We start from the raw sequence: 16959 nt of genomic DNA on the forward strand, positions 1-16959 counted from the left end.
ATGCAGTTACATTAGAGAATTAAAGTGAATTTATGAGCAGTTTTATCATCTGTAATTTCACAGAGCATTAATTTATTGCACTGCAGTGTAACGACGATGATATAAAAATGGACTATAAAAATATAATGAATTGTTGTTCACAGAAGAAGATGCTGTTGATTTTGAACTGCCCAACTGCAAAACACCCCAGCTCAAACATGCTTGTCTCACACTGATGTTGTATGAATGCAGTAAAACAGCTTAAAGACTGTCGTCACCACTGTGGCTGGTGTTAGCAGTAAAATGGTCGATGGTGAGTCAACTTCATGGTGCCTGTTTTGGATCACTGGGTTCTGTCAGAGCCTGACAGCTGTCCTGCCAAGGTACAGTAGGTACTTTATGTTCACTTCTGGAATCATTCAATCTGTTGGTTAAATGTCCCCCTCGGTGTACAGGGCCAAAGAGCCAGTACAATTGCAGCTATACTGCAGATCAAACCACATTAATGTCTAATGGGACTTACTTGAAACTCAAAGTTGACATTGTGTCTTTTCTTGTGGCAAAATCCTATCTTTTTATACAATTTTCTGGCTGAAGAAACAGATTGTACCAGAGTTATTGCTGTTTTTTTTTTTATCATTGATGTGTAAGAAGTATTTTCACATCGCAAAAATGCAAATGCACACTGGTGGAAAGCAGAGCTGTTGGGTCTCATCTGAATAATCTCTTTGATAGCATCTAGAAATACCCGTCCTCCGAGATTCAAGAAGGAAACCCAAGTGAGGGCAATTTTTATTCATCAGATTTAGAAAATAAATAGCTTCATCTCATAAGAATCACAATGCATCGTTAGACAGTAGTACAGATGTTACAGGAAATTAGCTAAAGTCATATTCAAAACAGTTGTGTGTTAAATTGTAAGGATCCATCTGCATTTTTGCAAGGGCTTATGTGGAAAAACTGCACTAGCAAAACTTGGCTAAGGAGAGCACAGCAATGAAACTGAAATTTGTTTTGTTTTGCTTTGGCAAAGCAGATGACACTGCAATAGATATATATTTAAAAATGTATCACATAAACTAGACTATACTGCATGAACAGCTGTGTATTGTCCCTGGTCACACGTTTATCACAGTGTTACTTTTAAAAGCTAGAGGATCAAAGATGTCACATGAAAAAAGACAAAGCTCAGCATGAAAAGGTTACTGCTGACATGCAGAAATGATAAGGACTCTAACAGATGACAGCAATAAACATGTCGACTCGATGGCTTGCTTCCTAAATGATCGCCTTATTCATTTGTCAGCTGTGATCAATAGTAAAACCTTAATAAACTACTTCTCACTGTTGTGAGGTGCTGCAAAATGTCAGCCTGTGAACAATTTCAACGAGGATTGTCATGTTAGAAAAATTACACCTCCCTGAAAAATATTACAAGTCAATCCAAAACTTGTCCCTGCTGGCACACACAGCATTAATTATACTCACAAAAATAAGAGCTAGAGGACTAACAAAGACATCCTGCTTGGAGTTGTGATCAATATGTGACCCACATGTCACTGATGTCAGCACTCTCATGTTTTCTGAAATCACTGTCCTCGTTCGTCATTGTGCTATCATTAGTCTGTGCATCACCAGCCCTCTTTGTAAACACGCAGTTTCCCATACTGCTGCAGTCAAACCGGCATCTGAGCCATCTGGTCAGCAGAGAAATTACTCCCACAGAACAACCGTCTGTCTTCCCTCTACCACTGGTAAGAGGAGAGGTTTCTGGTAAACGCTTCACATTTTATGGACAGGGCAGAGGGAGCCTGAGTGGGGTATCGGTGAAGGGCAGGGAGAGGAGTGTGTTACTGTGGGGTTGCAGAACCGCGTTCTTTACACTACGTTATGGTCACACCAGAGAGGTTATAAACGTAAACGTGTTGTTGTTGCTGTCACTGACAAAGTTGATCTGGCACTGCTTCAGTTTGGCAATATCCCCAATGTCCAACTCTGATAATAACTGAGTTGGGTCTGTGTTTGTTATTAAAACCTTTTGTTTCTCCTGCTGCTCTTCTTCATTCTCCTCTGGTTCCTCTGTCTCCTGTTTCTCATCTTTGCTGTCCTCCTCCTCCTCCTCCTCTTCCTCCTCTTCCTCTTCCTCTGTGATGGAGCAGAGGCGAGTGGCGCTTCCTGGGTTGTCAGCAGGTGGTCTGTAGTGACACTGGCCGTTCAGCAGCCTCCTCAGTGGCATCAGGGGCACTGCTTCCTCACCCAACAGCTGCTGCTGGCAGTGCCGGAAATCACTCTGACGCTTCAGCCGTTTAAATTCGCTGAAGGCAGAGGTGGCGTTCTGGTAGAGGCTGTGGGCAATGGCCTGGGCCTTCTCAGACTTGTTGACCAGTACAGCATGACACCGAAGCACTACTGCCATGTTCTTGACCTGATGCCTGTAAATCCAGGCCAGGATCTTGGGGCGGCACGGATCAGCGGTGCAGTAGGTGATTCTGTTCAGGGAGTAAAGGTGAATGGGTTTGTTTTTCCCAGATTTGTCGGTGCTCATCCGAATGCCCTGCGGCCCCACCGTTAACCTCATTTTGACACTCTGCTCCCCGTAGTTGCTTCTCGCCCAGATCTTGGCAACTGCCTCCTGGGTGCAGCCGTCTCCTTTAGCTGTGATGGTGATCACACTCCCCAGGTAGCGCACATTATAAACAGGTTCCTCTTTGTTCAGTTCCACCTTTTGCCGTTTGGTATGGAAGATGCTGCCCACCCAGTCGAAGGGGCAGTCAGGCAGCAAGTCAGGACAGGAGCGCAGCAGAGAAGCGAGGATGGAGTGGTAGGTCAGCCCAGTCCCCAGGCTCTTGGGTTTACTCTTAGCTTCATCCTCCACTAAAACAAACTTATTCCTTCTCCAGGGTAGCATGGTGCGGAAGGAGTTGGAGCAAGGGAGCCCCTCTGCCGCCGCGTTTGTTCTTGTTGGCTCAGGCAAAAAGAACAGGAACGCCAGTTTGCGTGTGGAAAAGAGGAAAAGCAGAGAAACTGCTTTACAAAGCACTGAAGAGAGACTGAGAGCTGCGAGCCCCAGCCAGTCTGTTCCACCGTTCGCTCCTCCTTCCTCTCTTCCTCCTCCTCCTCCTCCTCTGCTGTCTGCATCATGCAGCGCTGATCAGTGCAGGAGCCCTAGCCAAGAGCCCAGGCACTCTCAACCCCCTCCCTGCTTTGTTGTTTTGCTTCCAAATGTCTTTGTACCAAAGCATTATTTATCTGTCCAGCTTTGTACTGAGATACCACTGTACTGGTGTATCCTGTAATTCTTTGTCAGGGGATATACATGACAAATATAGGCCGTTGTAATTAAGTCTTCTTGTTTAGTCTAGTGTTGAAATGATCTGTGTCAGTAGAATGATTTGTAGCATTACTAGCATGATTATTACAAGGTCTGGAGCCAAAACACAAAACTGCAACCTGGTGATAACTCTCATTTTGTCTGAGAGGTTGTTCAACACCAGATACCAACTACATCTAATTCTGGATGGTCCTCATTTTGTAAAAGGTCGTACATCAGCAATTTAGAAGTATGCTTTCTTTAAATTTCCATCTATAACATATATAACTATATAAATGAGAAAAAAATACCTTAGCTATTGTATATAGTCAGACTGTTAATGGACTGACTGTAAAACCTCCATTAAAATGATATTACTGAATAATTCATGAGCAACTCGAAGAAAGAGCAAATACCTGAAATTAAAATAGTTTATAAGTACGTGCATCTCAAAAGTATGATAATAAAACAAATAATCATTTGAAATTAGGAGGCCCAGGATAATTTAAGTGAAAGTCATTTATGCTGTACACAGTCCAATTTATTAAGGACGTCTGCTCCTGCAACAAACAGCACTTTGGTTAAAGTTAGGAAAAGACACGTGGTTGTTGGTTATTATTTGATAAAGTAAACACACCGTGTCTCATTAGGACATAAAAAAGAAGAATGATCCGTGGAAACACTGCCAGCATGTTGGCGAGAGTGGCAGTGGTAGAAATGTCATAGCTGTCTACCTTGGTTTATGTCCAAATGCATACAATACTACAAACACTGCTGTCAAACTCAGCTTTATGTTAGGTGCCACACGCTGCTAGCTTGTCTGTAGACTCTTGTTATTTAACATTTAAAGGATGCAGCCAATATTTTTATCAATCCGCATACACAGACTAAAACTGACAATAGATTTCCTCTACTCAGCGTTAGTGTCCATCAGTGTGTCAGTCCTGGATTAGTTTATTCTTCTATGCCATGCACCTCCATTGTTGTTCAAAAACAATTAAAAACACATCAGTGAAACACACCGCTGTACTGGGTGACATATTTCTTCATTAGCAAGCACCAGACATGAGCCTGAGGAGCTAGCAGAATGTAAGCAAAGCAGAGCGCTCACACAAGATCTCACGCATGTGCAGTTGACTCGTGCTAACTTCAGGAAATTATGGCTGCTCGGAGCATTTGGGGCAACATAGTCATGTCTGGGAATTCGTATTGAAAAAATGTGTCACTGGTGTGTTTCCCTGATGTATTATTATTTATTTTTGAACAACGATGGAGATCTATGGCACAGAAAAACAAACTAATCCAGGACTGACAGACATTAACTATGACTAGAGGAAACTCATTGCCAGTTTTATTTTCTGTATGGAGACTGCTGAAAATACTATTAATATGGAAAATGACTGGCCTTGTGCCTTAACAGATATCACCATAATCCCCTAATCTTAAACTGTTTCTCTGTGCCAATACTGTAGGCCTATTGCAAGAATGAATAATGTAGTAAAACATTATCAGTGAATGTGTTTGCTAATATGTTTCTGTTTCAATATTTTGCAACTTGGCAGATATGTTCAATGAAATGTAAGTTTTTTTTATCTTGTTAAAAAGGGTAATCTGCTTCCTTTGAACAAATTTGCTGATTGCTGCCAATTAGCATACGAGAAGCCTGGGCTGATTTTCTATGGTGCAGTGTCATTTGGAACATGAACAAGAGAACATGGGTCACACATCTGTCCTATATGACTACTGTGTCCAAGCCTGTGCATGACAGGCCAATGCATTATAATGAGGGCAGACAAAAGCCAGCTGCACTTTCACTGGAGGATTCTGCAGCAATGAATTGAAATAGGTGTCATCCATGTCTGTCACTAAGCTGGACTGAACTGTCATGTGTATGGATGGAGCTCTCTGCAGAGATGTTAGTTACTGTAGCAACACTGGAAAATAAATGTCTCTTTTCTACCCCAGGTGTGTGCTGTGAATTAAATAAAACTCTGAACAGAAAAATAAATGAAACTGCTTTGAATGCACAATCTCATATGTAGATGTGATTTATGCCAGCAAATGTGAGTGCAGAAATGTCTTGAATTTCTTTTCTGGCGCTCTTCTAATCTATTCGTCTCTATTTAAAATCCCAGCTATTCACCGTGGCTCAGGATACACACTGAAAAAAGCTTCTTGGTAACCCACACACATAGCCAGAGGGTATGTGGCCAAACTTAAGACTATCAAACTTACGGTTTGGAATAGTATGGGCAGTCACCCTGGCAAAATGATGAAGAGACTTTTGCTCTCAGTGTACTTGAGTGTTTAGTGAATAAGGAGTTTCAGATCCAGAATGAGTCAGAATCTTGTTGAGTCTCCAAAGGCGGTGTGATCGAGAGGTCTTACACAAATAGCTGTGGTCCCATAAATCACCACTGCGATGTGAGATAGCTCATCTCAGAAGATTAAGGCAGACCCTGATATGCAAAATCAAAAACAATCCATCATGGTTTGGCCTTTACACAAATTGATCCCTGTATTCAGAATTATCTGCCTTCTAAGATCATCTTGTATAAGAGGGCTGTTCAGTGAAATTAGGAAGTGTCTTGAGTCTCATTTGTTACATGTCCAGTCTCTTTCTCTTCTGCCTGTAAACTGTTGCAGCGTAATCAAATATCGAACACAGACTGCCGCTTCTCAGCAAAAGGAATCACCGCTCTCTCTTTGTTATATCCTTCACTTAGTAACAAGAAATAATCTCACAGCCCTCCATCCCACTTCCAGAGATGGTATAGGGAGATTACTCAGCTGCGAATGCTCTGACACTAGTGGTATGACAGGGTGTAACAACTTGTTTGTAAGAAATTTAACTGTGGTTAAAAGGAATATAATATAATGATCTTTGCATGTATCCAATTTCAGCGTATACTGCTGTGTGCTGCGACTGTGGCTGAGGAAAAATGATTTATGAATTTGTTCTCTCAGTCAGAGTGTGGTGCATTTTAATAAAGCTGTCAGCTTCAAGGTGAATGACAGAGAGTAAAAAGTAAATAATTTCTTGTGTAAGTATAGCATCAACATGCAAACATGTTTAATGTTGTTGGAAAATCCTTTGGCATAGTGAAATAATCATTATGAATTATGTGTTCATTAGCCTTTTCCATTGGAACTAATGTTAATCTGGCACCAAAGGAAAGGTTTGGTGAGTTTACAAAATGTCAGTCCAACAGATGTTTCATTCTGGACCAAAGTGGTTGACACCATCCAGCAGATAGCCCACTATGTGTCATCCCCACAGCCATGTTACTGGTGTGGCTACAAGCTGCTGCAGTCCTGATTTACCACCACTTCCTCTCTCTCTCTCCATTCCACTGAACAACAACCACATCTGTTATCAACACACACAGACAACCCAGGGTGCTATCATTGCAATCCAATTAGTTTTATCTAAGTACCACCTCAGCTTCTGAATTCTCCTTCCTTGTTTGTAGTTTCATCCGTTTATTCAGCTCTGCGAATGCTACATGTTTTCAGCCTAATTAAAGTGAGCTCTCTCTTCACCATGATACACTTACCCAGCACAATGTAATCAGTGAGAGGAGCCTAGCAGGAAGGGTCCCAACTCTTATGGCTAATTTATGGATGCCTGTGAGGGCGGCAGTGAGGCAGCCAGGAACACTGTAAAGAACGACAGAGAGGGAACGATGACAAAAAGAGCCAGTCTGCACTTCATGGATCAGATGGCTGCCATAGATAACACGCCTACACCCAATCCATAAAGAAAAAAGAAAGAAAAGGGGAAAAGGGTGACAAGGGACAAGAGAATGGCAGCATTTTGTTGTCATTTCTTTGTGTACAAAAAGAGGAAGTATATGCCTCAAGGGATGGACATCAATACCACCTCGTTCCTACGCTATAGATTCCCATAGGCTTGGCTGAATGTTTAACGCAGTTCAAGTGAATCATGGTTTAATGAACAGGGGCAGTGCAGGACATTAGATACAGGACCCTCAGTCCTTCCCTTAATCAGGAGAATGGTACAGTCACAGTCACTGAAGGTACAAAAGTCCTAAGATCAATACATCTAAAGGTCACTTTTTACCATGTTATGCGTCATTAGTTTAGTCCAAACAATCTGCTTACCAGCAGTGTTTCTATTCATTACGCTAAGCTAAGCTAATCAGCTGCTGGCTCCAGTTAGTACACTTGTCTATATTCATATATACTGTATAGAAATAGATAGATAGATCAGCACGTCCTCATTCCCATGGCATCAAATGCTGACAATACTTCAGGTACCTTTAACACCTCAAATGGACACCAAAGGTAGCCTTCGGTGTGAGTTGGCACCACAGATGGCTGCCTCGGCTCTGTACCGGAAACAAATTCCTTGTGTGTGTGTAACATGTTTGGCCAAATAATGGTGATTATCCTTAAATAAACAAACATCGAACAACTGGAGAGCCGAGATCCCCTCGAGTTCCCTGTGATAAAGTGATTTTTAATCAGCAGGTGTTTTAACCCAAGCCAAGATATTTTCCTTAAACCTAACCAGGTAGCTTTTGTGCCTAAACATAACCATGTTGTTTTTGTGTCTAAACAAATGCACACAAATGGGTTAGCGCTGTTCCGCAATAAAAACCCTGAGCATCTTATATGGATGCCAGTGGCACCCTTTAGTGTCAGCATGAGGTGCAGAAGGTACAAAAGGTCCTTGTATATCTATCTGTCTATCTATCTATCAGTACAGAAAGTTTTCAGACCCTTTCAAGTTTTCCATATTTTGGAACCATGATCAGATTCATTGCTCCATGTCATTTAAACTTCACAGAAACACGTCATTTTTAGCACATGGAGAAAAGCAAATTACTGATAGCACCATATTCAGCATCAATAGCATAAGTAGTTTTTCATCATGTGTTGCTGGTAAATGCCTTACATTTTTGAAGTTTTGAAGGACAGAATATGAGGAGCACCACAATGAAGTCTGAGCTAAATAGCTTCATTACAGATCCAGTGCTTTTGTTGATTAACCCTCAGAGGCAATCCTAAGGACACAGAATGCCAGCTGATTTCAAAATCTTAAAGAACTGAGACTTCTTTTTAGAAGACATGCTTTTCAGTGGGAGAATAAGCAGATTGTATGGCAGGGAAGAGCTAAAAACGGTGGCACAGTGACAGAACAGAAAATTTTTTTTTTAATTATTCCAAACAGGTTTTTACATGAGAGACTCTGCTTTTGAAGTTTTTTTTAATCAAAGCCTTTTGATCACATCATCAGTATCGAGCGTTAGAGCCCATTAGACGCATGTGAATACAGTTCAAATAAGAGAGACTGATCTGAATGGTATCTGTCAGGTCAAAAAGTCAGACAGTTAGTGCCAACCACTTTCAACCAACAGCACCTATAAGTATTCAAATCTAACAATTTAAATGTTCGAAAATTATTTATTTGGCTGAATAATAGCAGGAATAAAAAAGAATAAGACGTCTGCACTGATTTGACTTACTTGGCCATTTTGTCAAGAATCTCCCATGTTTTTGCCTGCTGTGTGGTGAGGTGTGTAATTGGATGGACTCTACAGGGAAGAGGTTGTGTTTAAATGTTGACAGGTATTATCCTTTCAACACTACAGCATCGAGAGGATACATACATCCTTCTTGCTTCTGGCATTTCTCCCATAAAGTCATTGCCTACAGTACGTCTGCTGCCGCCACTGCTGCCTATCTGAAATCCAAGTGCAAGCATCTGAACGGAAGTCATTATGCGACAGACAAAGAAAGTAAGGAGGTGGGAGGTTTAGGTAGGCAGAGACAGCACCGGATCTGCAAGGTAGACTCTGTCTACAAAACAAGGTGACTAATGTTGAATCAAAGCCCCAAGGACCGTGCTGTTCTTTTACTGGGGTTGTAAACAAGGTTGCACCTTTTTCCATCAAGAGTGCTTCAGCCAGGAGAGTTTTTGTGGCAACTATTCCCGTTGATTAAGCTTAAAGGGTAGTCTATTGTGATTTCTGGAGGGGAGTTAATTCATTTTAAATGCTGTTTTCAACCAAACCTATGGATGTGTGGTGCAAATAGAGAGTCAGTTTGTAACCAAAAGCAGCTGTGTTTGCATAGATGCAGGCTATCACTGGCTGAAACGAGCTGCCGGATATTTGCTCCACAGTTCACTTTCTGGTAATTCGCTCACAACACTGTACAGTACCAGTGCTTTAATGGATTGCAGTGAGCCACTGTTGACAGCTGGTCAACCTGGAGCAAATAAAAAAAAAAAATCAGAACCCGTTTCAATAATATTCTGGGTAAATATAGTCAATACTATATCATCTGGGTGACCCTTGTCTTCTACATAGCCTATTACCAGCTGCTAATTTATCAAAAACAACAAAAATCACTGAGGTAGCATATAGTTTCTGCATTGATGGATCTATGTTGCATTTAGTGTAACTCACACTCCAAATATATGTAAAACACACCAAAGTTGTGATTTATGTTCTTGTGAAAATGTTTCCTTTACCTGACACTGACACATTAAGTCAGTGGCAGCGGTGCACGAATTTTTAATTAAAACATATTTTTAAAGAAAGCAACAGCTCCGAAAAAATACACCATACATACATACAGGTACGATGCAATGAATATGTGCAAGGAAGCAAGAAATAAAAAGGCAAATTCAATAATGTGGAAGAAAAGGTTCCCGTCAGAGATTAGAGGCAAACATTTGTTATAAATATAGTGACTCACACTCTGCCTTTTGTCTGGAATAAATATATACACTATATATAGATGAACCCAAAGTTAGAATGTGACAATAATATAGGAATCATAATTTATATGCAGCCTGTGAACCTCCAGCTCAGAGGGTCAGTTTAGAGCAAGAAAGTCTTTCTAACCTCCAGGGGAATAATGGGTGCGCCCTCCCAATTTTTTCAACTGTATTCAGTATTCATTTTACTATTGCACTGACCTTAGGTCCTATTCTGTGACACAAGAAGAATGAATAAATGGTGCAGCACACCGATCCAATGTGGCAGCAAGAAAACACCAACAGATGATGAACATTCTACCAGTTCCGTCAACACTTCTCCATTAATTCACAAACAATAATTGGTCCATCAGGTTCCCTTTTTCTGGACACAGAGAAGTGAACGGGTGACAGACCTGGCTTGCACAGGTGTGATAACATTAATAAAAGGTGCATAGTTGAATGGAACTAAACCAATACTGGTGTTAGTAATTTTGCCTGTTATATACAGTACTGAGACATCCCCGTTCCATACTATGTATTAAGTGTATAGAGTATAATAAACAATTACAATTATTCAATAATTCACCATAAAAAGAAAGAACAGAGAGATGCCCCAAAGCTGAATTAAAAGTATGTAGCAGAACTGAATTATTTCTTCTTTCCTCTCCCTTTGATCATTTCATTAATCTTTAGGTTTATCTTCTGGCCCTTTGGACAGCCTGAAGCCCTAGGTTGGGAACCACTGCACTAATATACATATATATATATATATAAAGGTAATCACCGGGTACAACAACAAAATGTTACTTATGCCTTGATGCATTCTACCTTTGAGTTTTGCTTACAATACTTCTGTACTTTACAATGAAGAACGAGTTTGAATTAAGGTATTTTTACATTGTTGTAATATGTTTACTTAAGTAAACAATCAGAGTACTTCTGCTACCACTGCTAATTGCATACAGTATGTAGTATGTACTAATTAGTAATGTTTCTGCAGCTATAAATATTTTTAAAGAGATCTGTCCAACCATCCCATCCATACCACTTATCCTATAAAGGATTTTGAGATGGGATCTGAAGCCACGGCCAGCAGACACTGGGGGTGTCGGACACTGGACAGGCTGCCACCCTATCACAGGGCTGACTTGTACTGTAGAAATACAACCACTCATACTCACATTCACACCTACGGGCAATTTATCTAACCTGCTTGTCTGCAGACTGTGGGACGAAGTTGGAGCACCCAGAGGAAACCCACGCAGGCACAAGATACTTATCTTCAGCTCAGTGAGACTGTTTGATTTAATAAATGTTAAAACAAAAATAAAATGGTTATCACCAAATATCACCTGGCACATGGTATAAACATCTTAAAGCCAAGTAACGATCTTTACTTGCTAAAAGGACTGAGGACTTTAAACCGTAAAATATTTTGAAACTAAAATTTTGACCGTGTGTAAACGAGTCTTTCTAAATTGTGTGCACAGCTGTACAATCAGATTAGCTGTGCGATTGCACAAGCTGTGTTTTGGGGATGTTTGTCTTTCACACAACACTAATCCACTCATTTCCACATACAGTATATGCAGTGTGTTTAATCATCAGTTGCAATTTACCCTCATTTCATTTTCATTTGTGATCTGTGCAAGGGGAGAGCCAGATTAACCTCTAGTTAACCTTTTGTGGGGGGAGTTAATACATTTTGGGGGGGTTATGTTATGTTGACTTGGCCTTCTCTGACAATTTATACATTCAAATGATTACTGAATAAAATAATTATTGAAGAAAACAATGGTCATACTGTACTCGATGAAAAAATCGTTAGTTGTTCTTCTATGCTGGAATAGTATTGACTCTGACCAAGGTTTTCTGTCATTTGACAAACAGAACAAACTGAATCAATTTGATAAAACATTTTTAAAGCAAACGTGGAACAAATGCATCTTAAAATAAAAGAACGTAAGTGTTAAAACCAGAATTTCATATAGATGTTATCTACAAGACCAGGACCACGTGATGGCGCACGGAGGACCCAACTCTCTTAATACTGCACTTTAGTGGCGCAAAAGTCTAAATTTGTTGGTGGTGTAAAACCTTTCGAGGTCCCTTGGGCACCGCTAACGACTCTACACCGCCATCTGCTGGCAGAGAAGAAAACTGAAAGTCAGTGGTTTTACCGTGGAGACCCACAGCTGTTGTTACCCTTCTGTTGACATAGGGAAATACAGGTCAGATAAACCTTTTTAACGATGGTCCGATCAAGCTGTTACTCGTCATAATGATGTGTAACATGACAGCTAAAATATCTTTTAAACGGCTGGTCGAATCATTTTATTGTAGTTAGCTAAAGCATAGCTAGCAAACTGCTAATTCAAACACCTATAGCTAGCTTATACTGTAACGTTAAGGAAGTGTGTGACTGAGTTAACTTAAGCCATGTAGCAGGTAGGCTAAGCAAGTTTGCTTGAAAACTAGCAAGCTAAACCCTTGACCTGCAGCTACGCTATAGGGGTTTATATGATTCAAATAGAAGCATGACGGTTACGTGAACTGAAGTTAATGTTAATGAGGAATAAAAGCTGATATCGCCAGGCAGTGCCGTAATTTGGCACTTAGCATTAAGTTGCCATGTGTCAGCCTAAGTTAGCTTGTGTCACCTGATGGGACTCCTGTAATCAAAGGCTGGTAATGTACAATGGATGTAAGGTCTACGTTAACATTACTCACCCATAGCCGGTAAATTGCTGAATGTTTCAGCCCTGTGGATGTGCAGGTTCAGTTATCTTAGCTCTAACAATACATGTAGCTAAGGCTAGCTGCCAGCCTAGACCTTTAACATTGAACAAAGGGGGGGGGCTCTCTCCGGCCCCCGGACAACAGAATAGACCAACACAGGAAAAAAATATTAAGCACACAAGGGCAAAACACTACACACAAATACAGGGAGAAGTGAAAGGAAACAAACCCTGAAGAGGGGACAGAGACAAGGACAATCTTAAGATATCAAAAGTAAAAGTATTCATTATGCAGAGGGGGTCGTTTTAGTCCTTGAACTCACTGTTGAATGGTTTAATACTTAACAATATCATGTAATGTAAGATGATTCTATGGTTTGTATGTAAAATCATACTTTAAGAAAGTAGATGCCAGACAAATGTACAGTAGTGGAGTAAAAAGTACATTTCCATCTTTCCACCACTGGTTTTGTGAAACAACAACAGCCCACAATTAGTCAGCATTCAGTCTGAGATCACTCCTTTTTTGTCCTGTCCACCTCAGTCACTGCTACAGTTCACAGGATGGACTCCAATGGGAAACCCTCGGCCGCACAGATCGTGGTGTTAGCCACCAGCTCGGCCCTGACTGCCATCTTCTACTCTATTTACAGGAGCAGAGCTACAACAGTTGCCAGATTAAAGGTCAGCAACACTGTCTTTGTCACTTGAATGTCAGAAGTGTTTGAATTTATTCCCCCGATATGTTCCATTTGTTAATCTTACATGTTTGTTTCTTCAGGAAGCAAAGAAAGTTTCCATTGGCCAGGATTTGAAAAACATCCTGTCTGAAACCCCTGGAAGATGTGTCCCATATGCCGTCATAGAAGGTGTGTTTGGCCACCTTGAAACCTTACTCAAATACTTGTAGTTATTGTATCTGTAATTTGTTATTGATGATTAAAATGTACCATGCGTAATAATAACAACAGTTACACGCCGCCTTATTTATTGCACACTGCAGGTGTAGTGCGAGCTGTGAAGGAAACTCTGAGCAGTCAGTTTGTTGAGAACTGCAAAGGTGTCATTGAAAGATTGACACTGAAGGAGGAGAAGATGGTGTGGAATCGCACCACTCATCTCTGGTAAGTCAGTGAGAGCGTTGAAGTAAAGTTTTCTACGTGTAGTAATTAGACACGGAGCTTAGAGAAGAGGAGCAAATGCAAAAATTGATTTGGGGATTTTGAGAATCAATAATTGCATTGTTTAAACATGAATCACAATTTATCAGAAAATTGATTTTCTTATCCAGCCCTACTGGGCAAACAGTGATGGGTAATTTTTGGGGGCATTTTCTGACATGTTATAGACAAAGCAGCTAATCAGGAAATAATAATTAGTTGCATTAATAACTGATGTATCTGAACAGGAACAACACAGAAAAAGTCATCCACCAGCGCACCAACACAGTTCCATTTGACCTCGGGTCTCATAATGAACATATCGCTGCCGCAGTTCGGGTTATGCGTCCACTAGACGCTGCAGAGTTGGACCTGGAGACCATCTACGAGAACTTCCACCCCACAGTCCAGTCTCTATCCAGCGTTATCGGCCACTTCATCAGCGGGGAACGACCCAAGGGCATCCATGAAACTGAGGAGATGCTGCGTTTGGGAGACAATGTCACAGGTGTTGGGGAGCTGGTCCTGGATAACAACCTGATCAAACTCCAACCTCCCAAGCAGGGCTTCTCTTATTTCCTCACGCGGCTGGACTACGAGTCTCTCCTGAGGAAGCAGGGAAACAGCGTCAGACTGTGGCGGATCCTGACTCTGGTCTTTGGCGTCACTGCCTGTTCGATGCTGATATACATCCTGTGGAAACGATACGTACACCACCAACGGAGCAAGAAGGAAAGGAGCATGTTCCAAGAGTTCAAGGAACAGCAAAAGAAACGTATGCGTGAACTCAACATAGAGGAAAACAGCATTCCCCCCACCAGCTGTACAGTGTGCCTGAGCCGGGAGCGCTGCTGTGTGTTTCTAGAGTGTGGTCACGTATGTGCCTGCACTCAGTGCTACCAGGCCCTCCCCGAGCCAAAGAAGTGCCCCATCTGCAGGGCAGTTATAGACAGGGTGGTGCCCCTCTACAACAGCTAACGTGGGCATCAGCAAATACAGCAGGGTGTGGAAATGGGATATATTACACTGGAAGTCCTTTCAGCACTTTAGTCACAGTACTACAGCAAATATGTCATTAAAAAGTCTTTCAGAGGGTTATGTCTGTACTCTTGTTGCACTTTTTGTTTGTATTCATCCTGATAAATAGTTATCTCTGTGCTGAAATGTGATATAATCACTTTTCCCATCGGATGTTTAAATCAGATTGAAAGCTGTAATTCACCTTCAGAGAAAATAGAATTCTTTCTTCTGTCATGATAAAGATAATTAAATTCCTTCTTTTGCCTTGAGGAGAAAATAAGATTTCTTTGTAGACACACAAATGTTAATCAGAAAACCGAGCTGTTTCCTGATGCAGCTCGGTTTTAGAGGTGAAGAGCATTTTGAAACCGTTTCTGCAAATGTTCTTAAATTTGTGCATGTGTATAAACACTCGCACCGCCGTAGGCTACGCAGTTATCCTATGGCGCTGTGTGGATTCAACACAGAACCATAAATCAAGCTTAATATGAACTGAAAAGATTATTTTGATAAAGTCACAATCATTGTATTAAAAAGAAAGCTGTTGGAACAAGATGGAGCTTTCTGCCAGGAGAGGGAGATGTCTGCCTTAGAAGGAAATCAGGAATTGGAGCCAGAGGTATAAAATGTTAGAGATGTGGTGCCATATGCTCCCACAGTGCAAGCTGTTGTTTGCAGCACCCTCTGTATTTGTTGCTTCAGTTCAAACTGCCTTGCACATTGAAATATTCAGAGGTGAAATTTATACGTGCTTGCTCATGTATAAAATACGGTTACTGGGAGATGGGACAGCCTGTTGGCAGGGCCTCTCCTAATGCCCCACGGGGACGGATGTATGTCCAGTGTTGGCGGGCTTGTTATGGGAGTGCTCAGTGTGTTCTGTTGTTGGTGTGTGTGTGAATTAAAAAGTGGCTCAAGTGAGCACAGAAAAAGGCAGCATGTGTCCCGGTTCCTCCTTCAATTCAGCCAACATTACTATACTAATTTTGTCTTTGCTTTGATTGAATAAATGATTTGCGTGGCTGTTTCGCTGTAATTTTAAGGCGGTGGGTAAGACCTAAAACTTTATTTTTTAGAAACTAGATGATTATTTAAGCACATTTTATGCAGACATTTGAAAAGCAAGGACAGAGGCAGACTAGAAGCAGGAGAAAACACTTCAGCACGATTCAATTTGAAGCCAGCGGGAATGCATATTCAGCTCCGGAGGAGGCCGTCTGAGCCTGTTTGAGCAGAGAAGAATACCCTTTTTACTTTGAAATGATTCTGTATTATTCAAAAAAAAAATTCCATTTTATCACCTCACATTATGCCATGAAACCTCCGATGTATTATTTAATATTACACTGGGAGCTTGGTATTATCACATTAGTATTAAACAGCTTGCCCAACAATACCTGTCTTCCAGGAGGGAGCTGATGCCGGCTGTGCCGCAGAAGGACTTGATTTAAATCTTATAAATAGTGTAGTTAAGCCTCACCATAATCACTTCTTCCTGTTGGATGTACTGAAGGCACTAAACGCCACAATGAAGCCCACTGATTATATATTAACAAATATTGGACGGCTAGCTGGGAAATTTGGCACAGACATATGTGTTTCTCTCTGGATTGATTATAACTTTGGTGACCATGTTTTAATTTAACATTTATATAAAACCAGAGAGTCTCTTGAGATACATCATCTGTCTTGTAAAATGGCAACAAAAGACAGGTGTCATTAGGGCTGCAAATATGATTAGCATTACTGAATAATCAGCTGATGAATAAAAATAAATACATTGCTAGAAAACACTGAAAAAAGTGTTAGATGAAATCTAAGATGATCAAATTGCCTTACTTTGTGTGAGCAACTATCCAAAATATTATGAATACTGAATAAAAATAGCAAATTCTTGACAAATGACAGGTTGAAATTAGGGAATGTTTGACATTTAGACGTTAGGCATGGTAGCATGTTAACATTTGCTCATTGGCACTAAACACAAAGTGCAGCTGAGGCTGATGGGGAGTTGTACAG

The 16959-nt window shown here is 40.9% G+C and overlaps 2 protein-coding genes and 1 long non-coding RNA gene across 5 annotated transcripts in view; 1 reads left to right on the forward strand and 2 right to left on the reverse strand.

Annotated features, from left to right (window-relative positions):
- The window catches only part of LOC109951228 (uncharacterized), a 40364-nt gene extending 27083 nt beyond the window's left edge, over positions 1-13281 (reverse strand). Inside the window, exons 1-2 of the long non-coding RNA XR_002273587.1 lie at positions 12753-13281; positions 6847-6949 (exon numbers count right to left, since the gene is read on the reverse strand). This is a non-coding gene — a long non-coding RNA (uncharacterized LOC109951228). The remainder of the gene's footprint in view (positions 1-6846; positions 6950-12752) is intronic.
- fam43b (family with sequence similarity 43 member B) lies at positions 747-3063 on the reverse strand. The gene has a single exon (XM_020585584.1). The coding sequence runs from the start codon at positions 2885-2887 to the stop codon at positions 1874-1876; it is 1014 nt and encodes a 337-aa protein (XP_020441240.1). The 5' UTR covers positions 2888-3063; the 3' UTR covers positions 747-1873.
- mul1 (mitochondrial E3 ubiquitin protein ligase 1) lies at positions 12098-15876 on the forward strand. 3 transcript variants are annotated; one of them, XM_020585581.1, is made up of 5 exons: positions 12098-12253; positions 13305-13444; positions 13542-13629; positions 13764-13884; positions 14169-15876. In XM_020585581.1, the coding sequence occupies exons 2-5, from the start codon at positions 13325-13327 to the stop codon at positions 14896-14898; spliced, it is 1059 nt and encodes a 352-aa protein (XP_020441237.1). In that variant the 5' UTR covers positions 12098-12253; positions 13305-13324; the 3' UTR covers positions 14899-15876. The 3 variants fall into 3 exon arrangements, with proteins under 3 accessions (XP_020441237.1, XP_020441238.1, XP_020441239.1); XM_020585582.1 differs by lacking the exon at positions 12098-12253 and adding an exon at positions 12281-12470; XM_020585583.1 differs by lacking the exon at positions 12098-12253 and adding an exon at positions 12518-12706.
- Positions 15877-16959: the final 1083 nt, after the last annotated feature.

The sequence above is a fragment of the Monopterus albus genome, unplaced genomic scaffold (genome assembly GCF_001952655.1).
Source record: "Monopterus albus unplaced genomic scaffold, M_albus_1.0 scaffold371.1, whole genome shotgun sequence".
Classification (NCBI taxonomy): Eukaryota; Metazoa; Chordata; class Actinopteri; order Synbranchiformes; family Synbranchidae; genus Monopterus; species Monopterus albus.

Coding starts and splice junctions, on each gene's coding strand:
- fam43b (XM_020585584.1), bottom strand. CDS start 2,887: ATGCTACCCTGGAGAAGGAATAAGTTTGTTTTAGTGGAGGATGAAGCT.
- mul1 (XM_020585581.1), top strand. CDS start 13,325: ATGGACTCCAATGGGAAACCCTCGGCCGCACAGATCGTGGTGTTAGCC. Junction 13,630..13,763: donor CCCATATGCCGTCATAGAAG/GTGTGTTTGGCC, acceptor TGCACACTGCAG/GTGTAGTGCGAGCTGTGAAG. Junction 13,885..14,168: donor AATCGCACCACTCATCTCTG/GTAAGTCAGTGA, acceptor GTATCTGAACAG/GAACAACACAGAAAAAGTCA.